The following is a 19,345-nucleotide window of genomic DNA, read 5'->3' as shown; positions in this document are numbered from 1 at the left end:
TCATTTTTAGGTGGATTTTTTTTCTTTCACTATCCAATTTAGAGTTATCCAACATTTAGCCATATACCGATTGTTACTACATTTTCAGGTTAAACAATATACCCTCTCCTTGTCTCCTACATTTATTAGCTTTATCATTCTGAAGACTTTAACTAGAACTGCTGGCTGAACATGAAAACACAACAAAAGAAAGTGTAATCATAGGGACATATCTCACTACTACCATTAATATTATTTGTTCCTCTAATACTTTTGGTAAGCTAATGCTTATTCACAAATGCAAATTTAACTTTTACAAGGAATGCTCCAGGTTCTTCATATGTGACGTAGCAATCTACAGATCTTGCAACATCATGAATTGGATCTACACCATGCAGCTTTCTCTTGTCTCCACGAAGTTGTCAGCTGCTGGAACCATGTCAAAGTCATCTCTACTGAATCAGCAAAGACATGTAAAAGCAATGGATTACTTTGTTCTCTCTCACAGCTGTCTTTTTTGAGTATAGATCCTCATAGCAATCAATAGATAGAAAGATTAAGTGGTGAACTTATGCAGAAGCAGTAAGAGGCAAACCAACTGCGAAACACACATGGCAAACTTGTAATGAGCATGCCAGCGGTAGGACATGGAAGGCTACTGCCTGCAGTGACATCCCTCCAGAGGCTTCCCTATAGCCCACCTGACCTCTCAAAGATAAGGCACCAACCTGCTGAGCAGCAGTAGGGCCACATGGCTCCTCTTTCTGCATCAGAAAGCTGAGGGGAGGAAAGAAAAAGGTGCACCCTTCTGCCACCTCAGAGAGGCCGAGCTGTGTAGCTCCAGCCTATCCCCCTGTAAAGAGAAACACAGTCAGCATACTGCTGTTATGCCCAGAGGTCTGCACACACTGACCACTTCTGAAGTCAGGGTGTTTCAGTCTCACTTCCAGCTGCCATTGCAAACTATTTGTGCCCCCTTCCACCTTCGCTTCAGCAACAGAAGCATGTAGACTCCTCCAGCACACTAAATGCTCTAACTTCAGAGCAGTAGGAGCCCCTCTGTGCAGGCTTTCCAGCTGCAAGAGAGCCACTCCATGATACCATACTATAGCTGCAAGACCAGTACAACAACCTGGATATATCAAACCAGCAACAGCTCCCTATTACCACAAGGCTTCTCTAGACTTAAGTGCCAAAGAGTGACCAACAACAGCCCCCCTGACAATTTTCCTAATAACACAAGGGTGGTGGAAAACTGTATGATTAGCTTGTTCCCCCACACAGCTCAGGACTCACTGAGTTGCATTACCCTGGGTGGAAAGTCACCCTGGAACTCCACACTCTCCATTCTGGTGTTCAGCTTTACTCAAGCCTGTTTCATGGAGCACACAGACATTGTAGCCCAGCACTCAGTCTGCACTGGACCAGGGAAAAAGAATCCTAAGACAAACCTCACTTCCTGACAGATCCCGACATCACAGGTCAGGACTTTCAACTGAAATTCCCCCTGGACTTGGCATCTCCTAACTGTATGCCACAATTCAGCATCTCTTCGCCCATGCCAGATGAGCAGTTAAAATGACTTCAGTATTTAGCAGACACATATACCCTCAAGCACTCTCAGATGTATGGTGACAGCAAGCCCAACTCAACAGCACCTGTGTTCCCTCCAATACTTTCCATCACCTTGAAAGCCAGCTGGAAACCATGAGCAACACCTGTGCAGTTCAGTGAATCCAGACTATACGAGTCATTTATTTCAACATACATAGCATGACAATCATGTACAGGCCAAATCAACCATCCATTGATTCACAGAGTGTAGTGTTACACTTAACAGTTGGGAGCTGCACCCCACAGCCAAAGACCTCTCTGAGTCCCCCACTGGAACCTTCCCTGTGTGAACTTGATAACAAGAGTGCGGGAGCGGGGAAAGGCAGGCATTTTTCTGCAGCCTTAGGGACACTTGTTCTTCCCCAAACAGAATGTAACAAGCATTCTAGGCAGCTCTCAACCTTCCTATTATAATCTTGGCGCATATGGCAGTTTTTAGTTTCTCCGAGGTTGCAGGCTTCTGATCCTTATCTATCTTTAAGTCATTTTTCTAATCCTTGAAGTAGGAAAATCACTCTCAGGATTACCAAATCATCCAGCTCATCTTCATTGCTGCTGTGATTTCAGTACCTTTGCACTACCTTTACCAAACATACATGTCTGTCAGCCACAGCAGACCTTCTCAAATTAATTTCAGGTTTTAAACTGCCTCTAGTGGCTTTTCATTCTTCAATATCCCTTGCAGATGCCTGGCAGGGCAATCACACCTATCACTATGGCTAACCAGCTTATTTCGTTAATGTAGACATGTCAGGGTATCGGAGACAAGAGACGAGCACTGAAGGTGGAGGCAAAGCAATGTTCCCCTAATCTGAAACAGAGGGAAATTAGTCACAGATCACAAAAGCCATAGCAAGCTGGACCAATGCTTTCGCATTAAGTGGCAGGATCTTCTCCAAGTTTAACACTAACCAAGCATTTACTCCTTTCTATACTGACCACAGGCAGAGTAATACAGAAGGCATGAAATCTAACAAGCATGACATTTGGCATGAAATTTAACAAGTTCAAATGCTGGATTCTGCACCTGGGATGGAGTAATGCTGAGCACAAGTATAAATTGGGAGAAAAGTGGCTAGAAAGCAGCCCTACAGAAAGGGATCTGGGGGTGCTGCTTGGCAGCAGGCTCAATATGACAGCAGAATGCCCTGGCAGCCAAGAGGGTAAACCACATTCTGGGGTGCATCAAACACAGCATAGCCAGCCGGTCAAAAGAGGTGATTATCCAGCATTGATGTGGCCTTATTTTGAGTATTGTGTGCAGTTCTGGACCCCACAATTTAAGAAGGATGTTAAGGTACTTGAATGCATCCAGAGGAGGGCAACAAAGCTGGCGAAACAGCTGGAAGGCATGTCCTGTGAGAGATGGCTAAGGACTTTGGAGAAAAGGAGGCTGATGGGTAACCTCATTACTCTCTGCAGCTTCCTGAGGACGGGAAATGGAAAGGGAGGTGCTGATCTCTTCTCCCTGGTATCCAAAGACAGGACAAAGCTGCATAGAGGAGGTTCAGACATGACATTATGAAACACTTCTGTACTGAGAGGGTGGTCAAACACTGGAACAGGCTTCCTAGAGAGGTGGTTGATGCCCCGTGCCTGTCAGTGTTTAAGAGGCATTTGGATAATGCCCTTAATAACATGCTTTAACTTTTGGTCAGCTGACGTGGTCAGGCAGTTGGATTAAATGATCCTTGTATGTCCCTTCCAGCTGAAAACACTGTATTCTATTCTAAGACAGGCCCCAAATCTGTTTGCTGGAACAATATTAGTTGAAACTAGGGAAGAAAAGTTGTATCTGAAAAGCAGCACTTCCGTTAAAGAAAAGAGACTGCCCTAAAACTTCACTTGGAGAGAATCCATAGGAAGTAACACCTTCCATAACAAACTTTCTCTACAGCACTTTACTGAGCTACAATCTAACAATATCTGCAGGGTCTGCACACAGAAACTACCCACAGAATATATAGCACAACTGTAGGATGTTTCTATCTCATTCAGACTTTACATACTGATCTTCAAAACTACATTTGGGACACTTGTGACTTTTCTTTGAAGATTTAAGACTACCTTCTGTTGCTTTGGGGTTTATGGTTGTTTTTTTTTAAAACCTTGCAAGATTAAAATAGATCTTTAAACATCTCAGAAGAGCAGAGATTTGAATTCCAGGAGTGTAGTCTGTTCACACATGCTCCTCCTGTAGTTCCCTTCAGCAGCCTTTAGTCCACAGTCATAAAGAAATACCACATTATAAATTGTAAGTGGCTGAAGTCCCCCAGTGGTCACTATCACTCTCACACATAAAGCCTGTGAAATGCTTTGAAATCCTTCGGGAATATAGCCACTGATAATCTAATATCTAGTACTTTTGCAACACAAGAATTCAAGTATTCCTGTTTGACATCAATGTATGGAATTCAGCAATAAAAACAAAGCAGATCTGCAGGTTTTTTTAATCCGGAACAAAAAGACTGTAGCTATTTTTTAGAGTCAAATATTAATAAGCAATTAACTTTAAGCTGGCCTTCCATCCCTCCAGTGGAAAACACCCCAGTCCACTGCAGTCATGAATGGTTCTGTTTGTTTATCAGTTAGAACTGAAAACTATGGTCAGGAAGTCCAAGTGACTGGCCTGGTAGATGAGGGGAGAGCAGTGGATATTGTCTACCTGGACTTCAGTAAGGCCTTTGACACTGTCTCCCATAAGATCCTCATACACAAGCTGTTGATGCATAGGCTGGATAAGCAGACAGTGAGGTGGATTGAAATCTGGCTGAACAATGAGTGTGGTAATCAGTGGCACAAAGTTTAACTAGAGTCCAGTGACTCATGGTGTGTGCCATGGGTCAATACTGGCTCTAGCCCTGTTTAACATCTTCATTAATGATCTGGATGATGAAGGAAGAGTGTATCCTCAGCCAGACAACACCAAAATGGGAGGAGTGGATGAGCTACTAGTGAGTCATACTGGCATTCAGAGGGACATCTACAGCCTAGAGAAATAGGCTGACATGAACCTCATGAAGTTCAACAAGAAGTGCAAAGTCCTGTACCTGGGGAGGAGTACCCCCATGCACCAGAACATGCTGGGAGCCACCCAGATGGCAAGCAGCTTGGCAAAAAAAGGACCTGGGGGTCCTGGTAGACACCAAGTTGAACATGAGTAAGCAATGTGCCCCTGCTGCAAAGAAGGTGAATGGTGTCCTGGGCTGCATTAAGCAAAGCATTGCCAGCAGGTCAAGAGAGGTCATTCTTCCCCTCTCCTTCAGCACTGGTGAGGCCACACTTGGAGTGCTGGGCCCAGTTCTGGGATCACCAGTACAAAAGAGACATGGACATACTGGAGAGAGTGCAGCAAAGGGCTACAAAGATGATGAAGGGAATGGAGCACCTCATGCACAAGGAAAGGCTGAGTGAGCCAGGACTGTTCAGCCTAGATAAGAGAAAGCTCAGGGGTGATCTTATCAATGTGTATAAATATCTGAAGGGAGGGTGCAAAGAGGACAGAGCCAGACTCTTTCAGTGGTACATAGTGACAGGACAAGAAGCAATGGGCACAGATTTAAACACAGGAGCTTCCATCTAAGCATCAGGAAACACTTCTTCCATTGTGAAGGTGACTGAACACTGGCACAAGTTGCCCAGAGAGGTTGTGGAGTCTCCACCCTTGCAGATACTCAAAAGCTGTCTGGATATGGTCCTGGGCAACTGGATCTATGTGACCCTGCTTGAGCAGGGCAGGGCTGGACAAGACAATCTCCAGAGATCCCTTCCAACCTCAACCATTCTGCAATTTTGTGATTCTGTCCTTGCAGTAAAGCCTAAGCCCCTGGTGCCAATTTCAGTCATTACCAAATGTCTTCTGGCAACTATTTGAAAATGTGACTGTGAATACAGATGGGGAGACAAAAGTTAAAGCACCAAGCTCAGGCTAACTGCTCCAGGACACATACCAGCCACCTCTCACACCACAGAATGCTCAGAATACAGGTTGAAGAGACAGAAAAACTAATTCCTGTTGTCCAGGAATGGGACAGGGAGACAACATCAAGATCGAAGTGTCTATGATTACAGATACAGCCAAATAGATTACAGCTGGACAATGCAAGCAAAGAAAAACACAGGCACTTCTAAAAAGTAAAATATATCCCTTCTGAGTTTTGCCTAGAACTTTTAACCTCATACCTAATATCCTGTACCCCTCACTCTCTCACTCCAAAAGGAATGAGCACTTTGTACCATGTAATGAGCCCAGAAATTAAGCACATGACAGCTCAGAGCCTGTGTTCCTAGAAGCAGTGTGGGTCTCCTGGATTTGGGAAGACAGCCCAGCACAGAAACATATTCTTAAATGCTTTCTGGTAAAGCAAGAGAGGGTACATATGAGAGAGTGACACAAGCACCTATTCTTGCTCATTGGGGGCCAACTGAGCACAGTTCATAGGTATTAGGTACATAGGTTGCATGGAAAGGGGTGGAAACAGGGTAAGGTCCACCCTGCTCAGTTCCCTTATGGGAATTTCTCCTGCAGTATTAGCCTTTTTCAGAATAAGGCCATGTGGAACATGTTCGATTACAGTCTCCCAGTAAATAGTTCAATAAGCACGCCTTAGCTCAGAAGGGGCAAGTCAGTCTTCTCACTTGAATCCAGTAACTGAGGTACTTTCTTTCAATGGTTTGGATCTGTTTACTGTAAGGGTATACACGATACACTCTTCCAGAAGGCTACCACTCCCTCTCTCAATCTCCATGTGTCTAACTGCTTCATACTCCTTCCTGATAGCCTTTCTCTGCTTGGATCTCTCTTTGTCCAAGAGTCTGAAAATTTGGATGGTTCCCAGAGCTGAGACTGTTCCAAGCTATGCCGTACAGTGCAGATGCCAGGCACACTTGTAACTGAACAGTCTTACCACATCACTTCAAACACAAACTAGTCACTAAGACTTCACACGCTCAGGTAATAACTGAATATTTTCCCATTCATAAGACCATGATAGTCCCTTAATCATGAGACTGGCATATGTGGAAAAATGCATTTCTAGCTGCAATACAGCAACATGAGATACATGGAAAAAATGCTGCTTGCTGCCTTTATGTGTGGCCTTGCCCAAGGCATTCATGCAGGTTCACAAGACCAGTGGCCACTGGTATCTTTTTCTTGAGACCTTTGCTTCAAAGGCAGAACCATATGTCCATGGGAACCACATGCAGCGAGGAAGACTGTCTCAGCGTAGAATCAATTGTAAAGAGTGGCATCCTGACACCCTGCTGCAATGGATTAAACATGGGAATAAGACAGAGTTGCATTTGTAGTTTAGGATCTCTAGAAACTATATACTTTGATTTAAATAACTCCAACACTGCTTAGACATCTTTCAAGTGTTTTCTCAGTGCACCTTGGAATACCAGCTGCAAGATTCTTTTAAATACACCTGACTTGTTCTCACTTGCAAGATCAAATAAAACTTAGACCTTCCATATGCAGAAATAAGACAAACATCTTCTCAATGTTTACTAAAAGGTTTTAATTATATACACATATTAATTATGTTACATGGAGTGTAAGCACTTTTATGCAAGACCTTAAAAGTTCAAACAGCATTTCCATAGTCTATTGCAATGTCAGAAAGGTACGTGTTTCTTACATAATGGGGGGAAAGCTTTCAAGACAAACAGCTTTAGCTGTTTAGCTTAGCTAGCAGCCAAATCTCTGTGCCCTACACTTCTGAGCTGGACTGCATGGAAACAAAGGGGTTTTTTTTCCTTATACAAGTATAGAATTTGCACATAGACTTTGTTTTCAGACCTTTGTAAATCAAGTCAGCAACTATGCTGCCCTGAACAGTTTCCTGCCTGATTGCTGCTGCCACAAAACATTTACATGCTTTTGCACTGGACCAGCTCTGCCTGTGCAGAACTGAGCTATTTTCTACAGCATCAGGTATGTCCTGTCCTGTGGAAATGGATCTTGTAACTTGCAGTATCTTCTGCATTCCATATCAAGAACTGCTGCACAGTTCTGCTTCCACTGCACAGAGGAAGTGCAAAATGTTCCTCATTATGAAATAATTATCTTTTAAAGGACAAGTAGGCTACAATCCCAGCTTTTAAATCCTAAGAACTTCCTGCAACAGAGTATGATACACTTGCTCTTTGAATAGTGGTCCAGGTTCTTTGGCAGCAAAGCCAGGCAAATAAATGTTTAGGTTCAAAAAGCATAACAGGTGAGAAAATACACAAAGCATCCTTTCACACAGACACTTTCCCCTCTATCACTTTCATGGATTTACACACACCACACAATGCCAGATAGAAGACAGTCAACTCAGGAAGAATTCAGCTCATTCTTTTAGATCCGCAGTTCACCAAGTGGTTTTTCTGTTGAGTTGATGTTAAGCCAAGTCTCGCATTTATTCTTAAACAAATATAGTGGCTGCCAGGTTGTTCCGGCATACAGCCACATGTTGCTCCAGCTTGCCTACACTCATTCATTTGCCACAGGAGAGCTAAGAAGTTAACATCTCCCAGGCCAGCCCTAAAGACGGAAGCCACTAATTTCTTATGTTGTTCTGGCTTGTCTACACTCATTTGTCTGCCACAGAAGAGCTAAGAAGTTAACATCTCCCAGGCCAGCACTAAAGATGGAAGCTACTAATTTCTTATCCTCCATGCTGGAGGAACTGAGCTGCTTCTGCCATGAATTCTAACATAGCCTGCTCTCCCTTGTTTGAAGATAAGCATCACTGTTAAAGCCCCCAAACCTGCCTGATTGTACTACCTAAATAAAAAATCCACCCAACAATTCGAATTCAAAGACATATGGCAATGGTGACTCCCTTGGGTATCTGTTGTAGAGGCTAGTCACCTCACTATTAAAGATGCATGGCAATTTGGGTTTGTCTGCTTCAACTTTAGTCAGTACTTCTACCCCTACACATCAAAGCTTCCTGAACCGCAGGTACATTAGATCTCTGTGGTTACTTTTACAAGCTGTGCCTGGAATCTTGCAAAATACGATCATGCCTACCATTGCTTTTAATCTCCATCTCCTTTACTCCCTGAATCAGCCAGTCATTTTTTTCCTGGGAATTTTGACTAACTAGTCTGTCCTTATTCATACTTTACCATTTGTCCTTTATAAGTAACCACAGTAAACAAGCACCTTCCTGAATCTCCTTGCCATTCTAGAAAGTCTTTCAAGTTTAACACACAACTGAGCTGTTCAGCCAAATCTTTACTGATGACCAGTCACAAAAGTTATAAAATTGCTCACTGAATTTGTTGAAAACCACACTTCTCACTTCTCAGTTAACACATTCTCAGTTAACACATAAAGGAAAACAGCACTGTATCCTTGTAAATGAAAATGAAAAAAAAAAAAAACACAGGTGCTGAAACACAACACAAGCATTTAGTGCACACTGTTGGATTGTTAAACACTAACATACTTCTGTAATGACAGACCTATACGGCAACTAGATCTTTTTTCATTCCTAAGGTACTTACTAGCTTAAGATATGCTACCCACAGATTTTTTTCCCTGCAGCGCTTTTAATATTTCTATCAACTCTTCTGAGTGTCAGACCTCTAGTTTTTTTTAATACCATCTTTACTGTCCCCTCTACCATATACTTCTTACAGAAGTTTATTTCCACTGGCTTTATTTGCCACTGGACACACTATGTTAACTAAATTCCTCATTTTTTCTCCTCAGGGAATAACAGGTGTAGGAGAGCAGCAGTTCTCTGCCTGCCCACTACAAGCACTGCTTCTCAGGTTCACCTGTCGGGCTTTACATTTCAGGGCTGTGAAATAAGAGAAATTTCATCTCCACTACTGGGAGGAAATATCACAATTGAACAAAAGGCAAGCTATGTAGCTCCTTGCAACCAAATTCTGTTATGGGTGGGGCAGGCACACTTACTTTTTAGGTGTAGAGACAGTTTTATTTCTCAGACATGTTAAAGATTGCCTGTTTGTCACAAACAGTTCTCCCTCAGAAACAGAAAGAATGTGACTATGACATGAGTGGTCTGCATCTTTACTAAAAAGTTGTATGCTGCTCATTCAAAATAAGTTTTAGAACCTGCAGCAAGGGCTTGGGAGTAGCACACAGATTTATGGTCGCACAAGGTAGCAGGTTACCCAGCAATAGATATAGTTTCTGCTTCAACAATTGCTTCAGTAGGGTCTAAAACTGAAAGATAATAAAAAAAAAAATAAAATCATGTCCTATTAAAAAAAAAGGAATAGCAATTGCACTTGGAAGCATTTTGCCCCAAGCAGTTATTTTCTCTGACATATGAAGCTGCTGAAATTTATTTGCCTAAGAGCAGATACATGGTGTCATCAACACAGGCAATTGAAAACAGACTGACTATACTGAGACTGTAACGTAGTGAGATTCTACTTCCACAAAAGAAGTTGCTTCCAGTCAGGAACTACAGGTAAAATGACAGACATTGTAATAAATTCTAGACTTTTAATCTTGTACCATCACCATCGCAAGCTTATTTATTTGGAATTCCACCTGGACAGAATATAATTTATCAGGTTCATGGAAATGTGTCACTCACTCTTCAATGCACTCATGTTACGTATTTAAACATGTACACACAGATCATTTAAATTGATAACATTCAGCACATACTTAGAATTCCTGTGATGTGACTGTTACATGGAAGTACTGGCAATTTACAAAATGGAGGAATATTAATATCCAATATATGAAAAAACTAAACCATACTCACAGGACCAACAGATGTGGGGGGATATGTGCTGTGCTTACAAAATAATTAAAGCTACTTCCCTCTGCAAAGCTTCCCAGCTGTAATCCAAGTTCCTGAGCACAGCACTTCCCAGTGCTACAGTATTTTGTTAATATTTGTAGACAACGACCAGTGAAAGATAGGAGAACAATTGCAACTGAGCCAGTAGCTATAGAGTTTGCTTCAGGTACCTGCCAGTTGGAAACACAGCTATCATGGAAGTTGTGATGCTGTTTAATACAGGACTTTGAACTACTTCACCTTTCACACTGAAGTAGGAGGCAAAGAAGTTACTACTGAACACATGATAAATTGTCTCCTTAAAAACAGGCAGTCTGACTCAGGATGGCATCAGATTTTTTTAATTTTTTTTTTTATATATGACCGCTCCATACCACATGCAATGGGGCTGAGGCCAAAACTTTTGAGTCAGAAGCACAGGGCTTCTCAAGTGACTCTAGAGGTCCCCAAGCACCCCCTCAAAGACTCAACATCCTCTTCTGCAGGAACATGCCAGTCCAAGAGCCTTGATACCAATGAGGTTGGCAGTGCACTGTGCCCCAGAGCAGGGCTAGGCACGCCTGCAAACCTGCCCTACCAGAAGGGAGGTGAGTTTGAAAGCCCAGAGGACAGGGCACCACCACTTCATGTGCCAGCTTTGCACACGCCCTGCCTACCCCGAGATATGAAAAAGGGCCAGGCCACCCCATGATGCATGGTGGAGCGCAGTGGCCACTCCAGGTGCATTCAGACAGGAGCTAGTCCCCTCACCACGAATCATTCCAGGTGCTGACATAGCCCCAGCCCTACTACCTAGTCTACCGGGGCAGGAACAGGGAGCACAACACTTACTTTATCTTTCATGGCAGAGGGGAGAGAGGTCGCCAGCTGCTTGGAGCCCTTGTTGAGCTTCTCGCCTGCGCCATCGCTGCTCTCGACCTTGATAAGCCGGTGCCTGGGGGGGATGTACTTCACGTTGGGCGGCGTCGCCGGGCGGCGCTCGCTGTGGCTGCGAAAGAGGTGTGCGGAGCCGGCTGCACAGGTGGCAGGGGGTGCAGCGCAGCACGACGAGGAGGAGAAAGTCTTGGGGGCCGCCTCACCCACGCCCTCGGACGTGGAGTAGTCCAGGCGGCACATGGCGCGCAACTTGCTCAGGGACGAGCCGGGCCCGCTGTAGGGGTCCTCGAAGTCGCGTTCTTTCTGGGCGCGGTAGGCGCGGAGCAGGTCGCTGGTGTCGTCGCGCAGGCGGCGATGCGGAGAGCCGGGCGACGTGTGGTGGTGAAGGTGGAGGTGCGGCGGCTCGTCGGGGCGGGGCGCGCTGCCGGCACCGTTGCGTTTCTCTCGGTAGTCGGGCCGCGGAGGCTGCGGGGGACTCTTGGTCTTGCTATTGCCCAGGCTGAAGTACTTATTCAGCCATTTGGCCATCGTCTTTCCCGGCCGCGGCCTGTCAGCACCGCGCGCTGCCCCCGGCGCCCCGCGCGCCAGCCCAGCTCACCGCCGCCGCCCGCATGGAGAAGCAGGGCGGCAAGGCGGGCCAGACGCCCCCCCTCCGCGCACACGCCACCCTTCCTCTGCCAACGACTGGAAGAGCCCTGCTTAGGCCCCCAACTTCCCGGCGGGACGGAACCGTTCCCGGCCCAAGCCAGGCGCTCCTCCCCCGCAAGCTCCGGGGCTCTCGCGAGCGCAGACCCCGCCCCTCCGCGCTTGCAGCGCAGCGCAGCCCGCCCTGACCTCAGCACGCACTGGGGAGGCGGGGGACGCGTCTACATGCAGGCCCCACCCACCACCGCGACCGCGGGCGGGGGGAGCCGGGCGGGGCCGGGCCGGGCCAGCGGCTGCTGGGCGGTGGCTGTGCGCTGCGCTCCGCCCTGGCCGGAAGGGGGCTGGCCAAGCGTTCCCCTGGAGGCCGTCCGCCCCGGGGCGCACTGTTGTCTCCCCGAAAACCCTGGGCGGGGCCGGATGCGCATCATCACCATCAGCAGCGGAAGGAAGCGTCTCTAGGGAGCGGGGGAGAGTTGGTACGGCTGCTTGCTGCGCTTCGCAGCAGAAGGGGCGCGGCGGCGGCGTGTCCGGCCTCGCCGGGCCGGTGCTGCAGCGGGTGGGACCCGGTGAGGCTTCCGCTCTGCGTCCGTGGAAGGGTGGGGGAGCGGAGCTGCCTCAGTGAGGAGGCAGGAGGCGTGGGTGCCTTTCGTTTCCTAGCTAGCCTGAGGTTCAGGAGCCTCTGTCTGTCGTCCAGCCTTGTCGTCCGGAGGCGCTGGGACACCTGCAGCCAGGGTGATGTGGTCTCAGCCGCTGTCTGCACAGTTTGAGCTCTGACTTTTCTAGTACCGCTACCTGTGTGCCCCTCTTCCCCTCAGTGGGTAGGGGTTCTTACACTGGGCCCAGCCGGGCCCTATCAAAGGGCACCAACCCCTGTTGTTGGCTAGGGCTGGTGCTAAGCAAGCAGGATATTGTGTATTTTGTTGGTAGGTGCCTTCCCCATGTGTGTTCCTAGGTGAGGACGACGGTAAATCAAATGCAGAGATGATACCTGTGTGAATCACGCTGCTCAGCTTGCATATTGCCAAGTGGGTTTGTCATGTTCTGGGCCAGTATGGTTGTGACCAGTTAGTACTGCTCTTTTTATCTTTTGCCATATGTCCAAAGGTAAACATCTAGTATAGCAAGTTTTCCCAAGTTCTTTCTGCCCAGCTGTGATAGTCTCTTACCTGAATTCTTAGTCCCCATCCTGATGTGGTCTGGCCTTAGAGAAGGCCAAAGGCATTGAATGGTTGTTCAGCTGGGGATAGTAATATCCAGGCCTTTGATATCCATTGATGGCCTTTGCCACAAGAAAGAAGTTAAGCAGACAAAAGAACTACCCAGGTGATAGCTTGGCCTGTGGTGTTTCAATTGGGCATGCTGATCTGGGACAGGAGGGTTTTGTTGTGGTTTTGTTCTGTCTACACTGCACAGGTGGCATTCAGCTTCAGATAGAGTGGAGAAGGCCTCACAATTACTTCTTTGGGAGGCTTCTACCAGTAAGAATTCAGACCCATCAATACAAGCAATAAGAAGTTGGTTGTTCTTTTCCTTTTGGGATCATCCTTTTCACCCCTTCAATTCCAACCACTCCAACTTATGGCAGGGTTTTCCAGATCTATACTTTCATGTAAAGCGTTGCCTCCACATTGCATTATCAAGCCCATGAGTGCAGAGATGAGTAAGCTGGGGACCTGCAGCTCAGGAGTTCTGTTCTTTTCATACAGGTCAGAGCTCTGCACAAGAACATCCCAGTTTCATTAGGAGCCATGGACACGTTCTTAATATGAACAGCAGAGGTCCTAACATGCTCTCTGCGCAGAATTGTGGCCTGAAATTAGAATTGAGATGTAGGCCCCTTTTGAAGATGGGAAAGGCAATGTTAGTTCAGGCGATGGTGTGAAGATGTCAGGAGCTAGTCACATTTTGCGCTGTTACTTTTAATCATTTGGGAGATGGACGTCTTCCTATCTTCTCTTTTATATTCACAATGGGAGGAAGGGTGGAGAGGAAGCCTTTATCTACTTGTAATCACAAGTCACCTGTGTAGTGCCCTGTTGCATTTTGGCAAACATCTATATAGTGCCCTGTTGGCATTGTTGAAGCCCAACATCAGAGTCATACCTGTCGTATATTTTACACACCCGGACCCAGTCATGAATTCTGAGGACAGAATGGAGTCAGTTGTCTTCATTAATCATCTTCATGAATTAAAGATTTTCATGTGAAGTTTTTATCTGGGTTTATGGACCATTTTAACCTTGCTCTTGGCTGCACATTCTCTATAGGAGGCTTCATTCTTTCTTTTGAGTGCAAAGGAATTCCTTGAGTTTTGTCATTATCATGCAGCTTGCTCAAGATAAGTATATCTGTTTGTTGTAGTGACCTTCTGAGAACAGAGCTTCTCCACTATGAATGCAGTGTTCAATTATAATTCCTTCCTAGCAGGACATCCTGCAGCATTGCCATCAGCTTTTGTGGAAAGGAGGATAACATGCTTGCTTTACTGGCTTGGGCAGACGGAAACATTTCTGGTTTTACATCCTTAGTGCTGTTCTCCTAACTCTGCTCAGCATATTCATCCTGATTGACTTTAGGGGTTTTTTTAGAGCAACTCCTCAGCCTGAGAAGTGTCCTGTTTCTTGACTGGCTAGTAGCAGGGTCTTTCAGGGGATTGCAAGACTCCCAAGAGTTGCTGTTTCTAGGAATGGCATGCTCCTTTATACAAGGGCACGTTTTTGCCCTGAAGCAAGATAAGTTTCGATTTCTTTAAAACTCGAAGGATCTTATTACCTGGAAGTCTAGTAACTCCCTAATTCCTGTTCTGCCAGACTTTCCACCAAGAATTTGGCTCCAGCGTGGAGGCATGGGAGGGGCAGGAAGGCCCGAGGAGTAGCCCCAAACTCAGACCAATACTGTCCCTTGTGGCTTAATGAGGAACTACATTTTCTCCACTGCATTGACAGGCAGCTTGGAATGACAGGTGAGCAAAATGGTGCCAATGCAGGGCAGCTTCTCTAATACTTCAGAGATTCTTTTACCTAACATCAAATCTCAGCAATGTGGGAGGATAGAAAAGATGGGGATACTGGATAACCCCAGAAAAAGCCAAACCTGGATAATATCTATGAATGAAAATAGAAGAATCTGCAAGACAGGCATAGCAGAGGAATGAAATTAATATTTCTATCACCTGTGGAGCATGCCAATCTTGGAGATTGTTCCAACCTGAGTCTGCAAGGACCGCAGCACTCTTGAATGTGCACAGGCTGCTTTCCAACCCCAGTCTGCTCATGCACGGTATATTGCACCTGCAGCACTCCTAGTCTCTGCTCTGAGTCATTTTCACATGGCTTTTTGGAGGAGCCAGGCTTCATCTTTTCAGAGCTTTGACTGGAGTCATGAGTTCTGGTTGGCTGGTGTTGTGGTTTAACCCCAGCCAGCAACTAAGCACCACACAGCCACTTGCTCGCTCCCTGCCACCCAGTGGGATGGGGGAGAGAATCAGAAAAAAAAAAAGAAAAGAAAAAAAAAAAGAAAAAACAAAACAAACCCAAAACTGGTGGGTTGAGATAAGGACAGTTTAACAGGACAGAAAGGAAGAAAATAATAATGGTAATAATAATGACAATAATAAAAGAATTGGAATATACAAAACAAGTGATGCACAATGTGATTTGTCACCACTCATCAACCAATGACCAGTTAGTCCACAAGCAGTGATCCATGCAACCCTAGCCAACTCCCCCTAGTTTATATACTAAGCATGATGTCACACAGTATGGAATATCCCTTTGGCCAGTTTAGGTCAACTGTCCTGGGTCTCTCCCCTCCTAGCCTTCTAGTGTCCCTCCAGCCTTCTTGCTGGCTGGGCATGAGAAGCTGAAAAATCATTGTCTTAGTAAGACTACTTGGCAACAACCAAAAACATCAGTGTGTTATCAACATTTTTCTCATACTATTTCTAAAACATAACACTATACCAGCTACTAGAAACAAAATTAACTCTCTCCATCCTGTCAAAACCAGGACAGCAGGTTTCTGGTATATTTTTTTTACCAAATATAAAGATGGAAGGGTAGTGGTAAAAGAGAACTTTCTTAAAACTTCTCTGTGAAATAACAAATCCTAAAATGTTACGATATGAATTTAATATCTGCTTCTGCTTGGCCCTGCATCTCTTGAAGTAGAATTACCAGGAGAGGCTTTGCAATTTGTTCTGAGTTAAGAGAATGTGTAATAAAGAGATTCTTATCTCCACTGAGACCAAATGAAAAGCTGGCATTTGATACATGTATATTATTGCACATAAGTCATTCATTTGTGCTGAATAAGTGTGCACACGCCTAATCATATTGATATAATTAAATAATGAATTTAAGTAGCAACTTAAAACAAAAAAACAACTGGAATTTACAAGACATTTGTTTCCTCTCATGCTTCTGGTTTCCATGTGTAATAAGTGTTGCAGTACATGCAGTGCATTTCAAATTAAGATAAAGAAGAAAAAGTAGCAAGTGACATACAGAGCAAAGAACTTTCTGGAAAAAAACCAGAAATGTTCTCTTTCTTGATACACTTCTTTCTGGTGACTAATGTTGGATAGTTCAGAAAGGGTGTGTAGCATTCATAATGCATTTGGATTCCTCCTATTTGCGCATATTGCATCATATTCAGGTAATGATTACAGATCGTTCTGTTACCCACAAGCTAGCAAAATTCTGAGTATTTTCCTTTTGGTCTATGTGTATGACTAAAGGCAGGATTACTCAGAAGATCTGATTTTTCTACTTTCCAAAATGACATCATCTGGCAAGTAGTTTATTCCTGAGTAAGGAGAAGTGCTTATACTGTGGTTATATTTTAGTTATTTAAGTCCAACCAATTTGTCCCATATTTTCATGCTGCAGGAAAAGAGAAACAGATAATGTTCCTCTTGAATTTTACTTTTGTAAAAAGTGTGGTTCACATTCAATCATCTTTAGTTTTCTTGTATTGCATGGGGTATTCAAAGTCAGATTTTGAAGGGTTTTGTCACCTATAGATGGCCTGTAGAATTTGCAAAACTAGCTTCATAAAGGCACCTGGAACTAGAGTATAGGGTGTTAGCAAGCATCCTGCTTGTCATCTGCTTACATCTTTAAGTGCCTCTGTTTCTGGAATTCTGTGGCCCAGGTGACCAATATGGGCTCCATCATAGATTTGCTTTGGGCATGGACAGTCTGGAATCATTGGAATTGTGTCCTTCAATCCCAGCTAACCTCCAGAAAGTGATGAATTCTGACACTGATGTGGTTGCAGCAGCATAGGGTTCTTCATGGGTTGCAAAACCTGGCTGGAACCTTGATTCAGCCTGAACTCAGCTGGATAAACAGGAGCTCTATCGCTTAGATGCAAGCATTTTCCCGTGCTTTGTGCTGTAATGTGCAATGATCTCAGAATTTCTGACTTCTCTGCTCTGAGTTCCAGTGCAACACACAATCTCCTGAAAGTAATGGGACCTTCTGCACAGTGATGAAAAGTTGGGCACTGGTACAGTGGCCCAGAGAGGTAATAAGATCTCCGTTGTTGGAAATTCAGACCTCAAATGGAGAAGGCACCGAATATGTGTATTTATACTGGCCCATCTTTGAGCAGGACAGTGGTCCGGAGATTTCTAGAGGTTCTGTTCAACCTAAATGGTTCTGTGCTTCTATGAAGCTGCTCTCCTATCCATGTTCTTCACAGTTCCTGTGCTGCATAACACAGGACATGGTCTGACCGAAAAACCTGCATGGACACAACAGGATGGATGGATATGCCTGATGGCTACCCTACTGAGATATCACTATTCATCCTAGACTGAAAGCTGCTGTACTACTTGTCACCTGCCCCTGCAGGGACAGAGATTCTTTTGGGGATCCTCAGCAGAATGATGATGGCACTAAGTTGTAGTTACAATTAGAGTGGTTTTTTTAACTTAATTTTATGATCAGCATAGTATAGAATTTTATGATCACAGTAGCACAGGATTTTTATAATTGGAACCAATGTAGCATGATTTTACAAGTAGCATAGCACTGAATTTTATAGCACACCTTAACTTACAGTTCATAACCACTTGGACCCTCTGCAGGTCTGGTCAAATCATAATACTTGGCTTGCAGTATCAATTTAACAATTGTAATCTAGACTCAATCCTCAGAGGAAGCAGACAACAGTGGAGGTGTCCCTTGCCACTGGGGGATCACGGGTTTTGCCATCCAGCAGCAGTTCTGGTCCAAGTGCCACTTAGGTCTTGTAACTTCTTGATTTTATAGACACTGCTCTGTGTGCTGTTATGCTTCATTTTTCTGTAATAAGATCATCACAACCTAGTTGGCCAGGTGCCTTGGACCTTCAAGGTCATAAGGAGGGAAGAGTATGGCCTGGCACCCAGGAACCTTGAGGCTGATATGGAAGTGGAGAAGAAGTCTGCCTGGTGCACAGGACCTTCAAGACCTGATGAGTTGGGGAAAGGGTCATGATACGTGACCAGCTCAGTCACAAAGAATGGCTGTTTGCCTCATAAAATGGTGTTAGCTATGCTAACTGTATTACCAGGTGTCAGGAGCAAGAAGTACCAGCCACACTACTTTACAGTCTTCCCATTGTGTGTTGCTTTGCAGTTGACTGTGTCAGTGCTTCTCCCTCTACCTAGTTTTTCTAGGTTCTCTTGAGATATCCTCAAACTCTACCCTATCTGTAGGTAATCTACATAAATCTAAGTCATCAGCATATTTTGCCAGGTCAGTGAGGTGGAACATAATTAGAAGGTTATCTTGCTTCTGATATAAACTGCATCTGGACTGCTGTTATATAAAACAGATTTCATTATTGCATGGAAAAAGAAGCTTAACTTCAAAACTGAGATTCAAAATATTGAAGAATATGTTGCCCAGCACAAAAAATTAACACCTAGCATTTGCCATGGAAGTTGGCAGGTCTAATAGATTCTATTAGCTGGCACTCTTTCCTAGACAGTAATGCTCTGCTGGACTTTTGAAATCTATGTACAGATGACCCCAGCCTTTGTGTCACCATGTTACCAAAGACCTTAAAAGACCTTCCCCTTGAGACTGGGAAAGACATGTTCAGAGCCAAGACTGATGCTGTGAAAATGGTTGTGCATTTAAGAGCTCCAGAAGTAGGTTTTTCAAGACCTGGGAATGTATTAACTCCACACTGGAAGTGCTCCCACATGTACATGCCTATTCTTCTCTTCTCCTCTTCTCATACTTTGACTTCTGCTGACTCTTCTCCCTTCTTTGCTGTCTGTTGCTGAGATTGATTTAGTGCTCTGAACAGGGACAAAGTGCTTTTCAGTTATCAAGGAATTAGTTTTCCATGTGTGTGGCCATTATCCACCACAGCTAAGAACACAGCAGTTTACAAAACAGAAGAAAGCAGGCAGTTATGGATAGGTAATAGCTTAGAGACATATACTC

The 19,345-nt window shown here is 44.8% G+C and overlaps 1 protein-coding gene across 2 annotated transcripts in view; it reads right to left on the bottom strand.

Annotated features, from left to right (window-relative positions):
- SHB (SH2 domain containing adaptor protein B) overlaps positions 1 to 12,132 on the bottom strand; it is a 73,669-nt gene extending 61,537 nt beyond the window's left edge. For both annotated transcript variants that reach the window (XR_007505163.1, XM_049796367.1), the window contains exon 1: positions 11,211 to 12,132. Coding sequence is in view for 1 of the 2 variants with exons in the window: in XM_049796367.1 (XP_049652324.1) it covers positions 11,211 to 11,783 (573 nt within the window). In the remaining variant the exon portion in view is untranslated. The remainder of the gene's footprint in view (positions 1 to 11,210) is intronic.
- Positions 12,133 to 19,345: the final 7,213 nt, after the last annotated feature.

This window comes from Accipiter gentilis, chromosome Z (assembly GCF_929443795.1).
Source record: "Accipiter gentilis chromosome Z, bAccGen1.1, whole genome shotgun sequence".
Lineage (NCBI taxonomy): Eukaryota > Metazoa > Chordata > Aves > Accipitriformes > Accipitridae > Astur > Astur gentilis.
The sequence above is the reverse complement of the archived record's forward strand: the minus strand, read 5'-3'. Positions and strand labels throughout refer to the sequence as shown.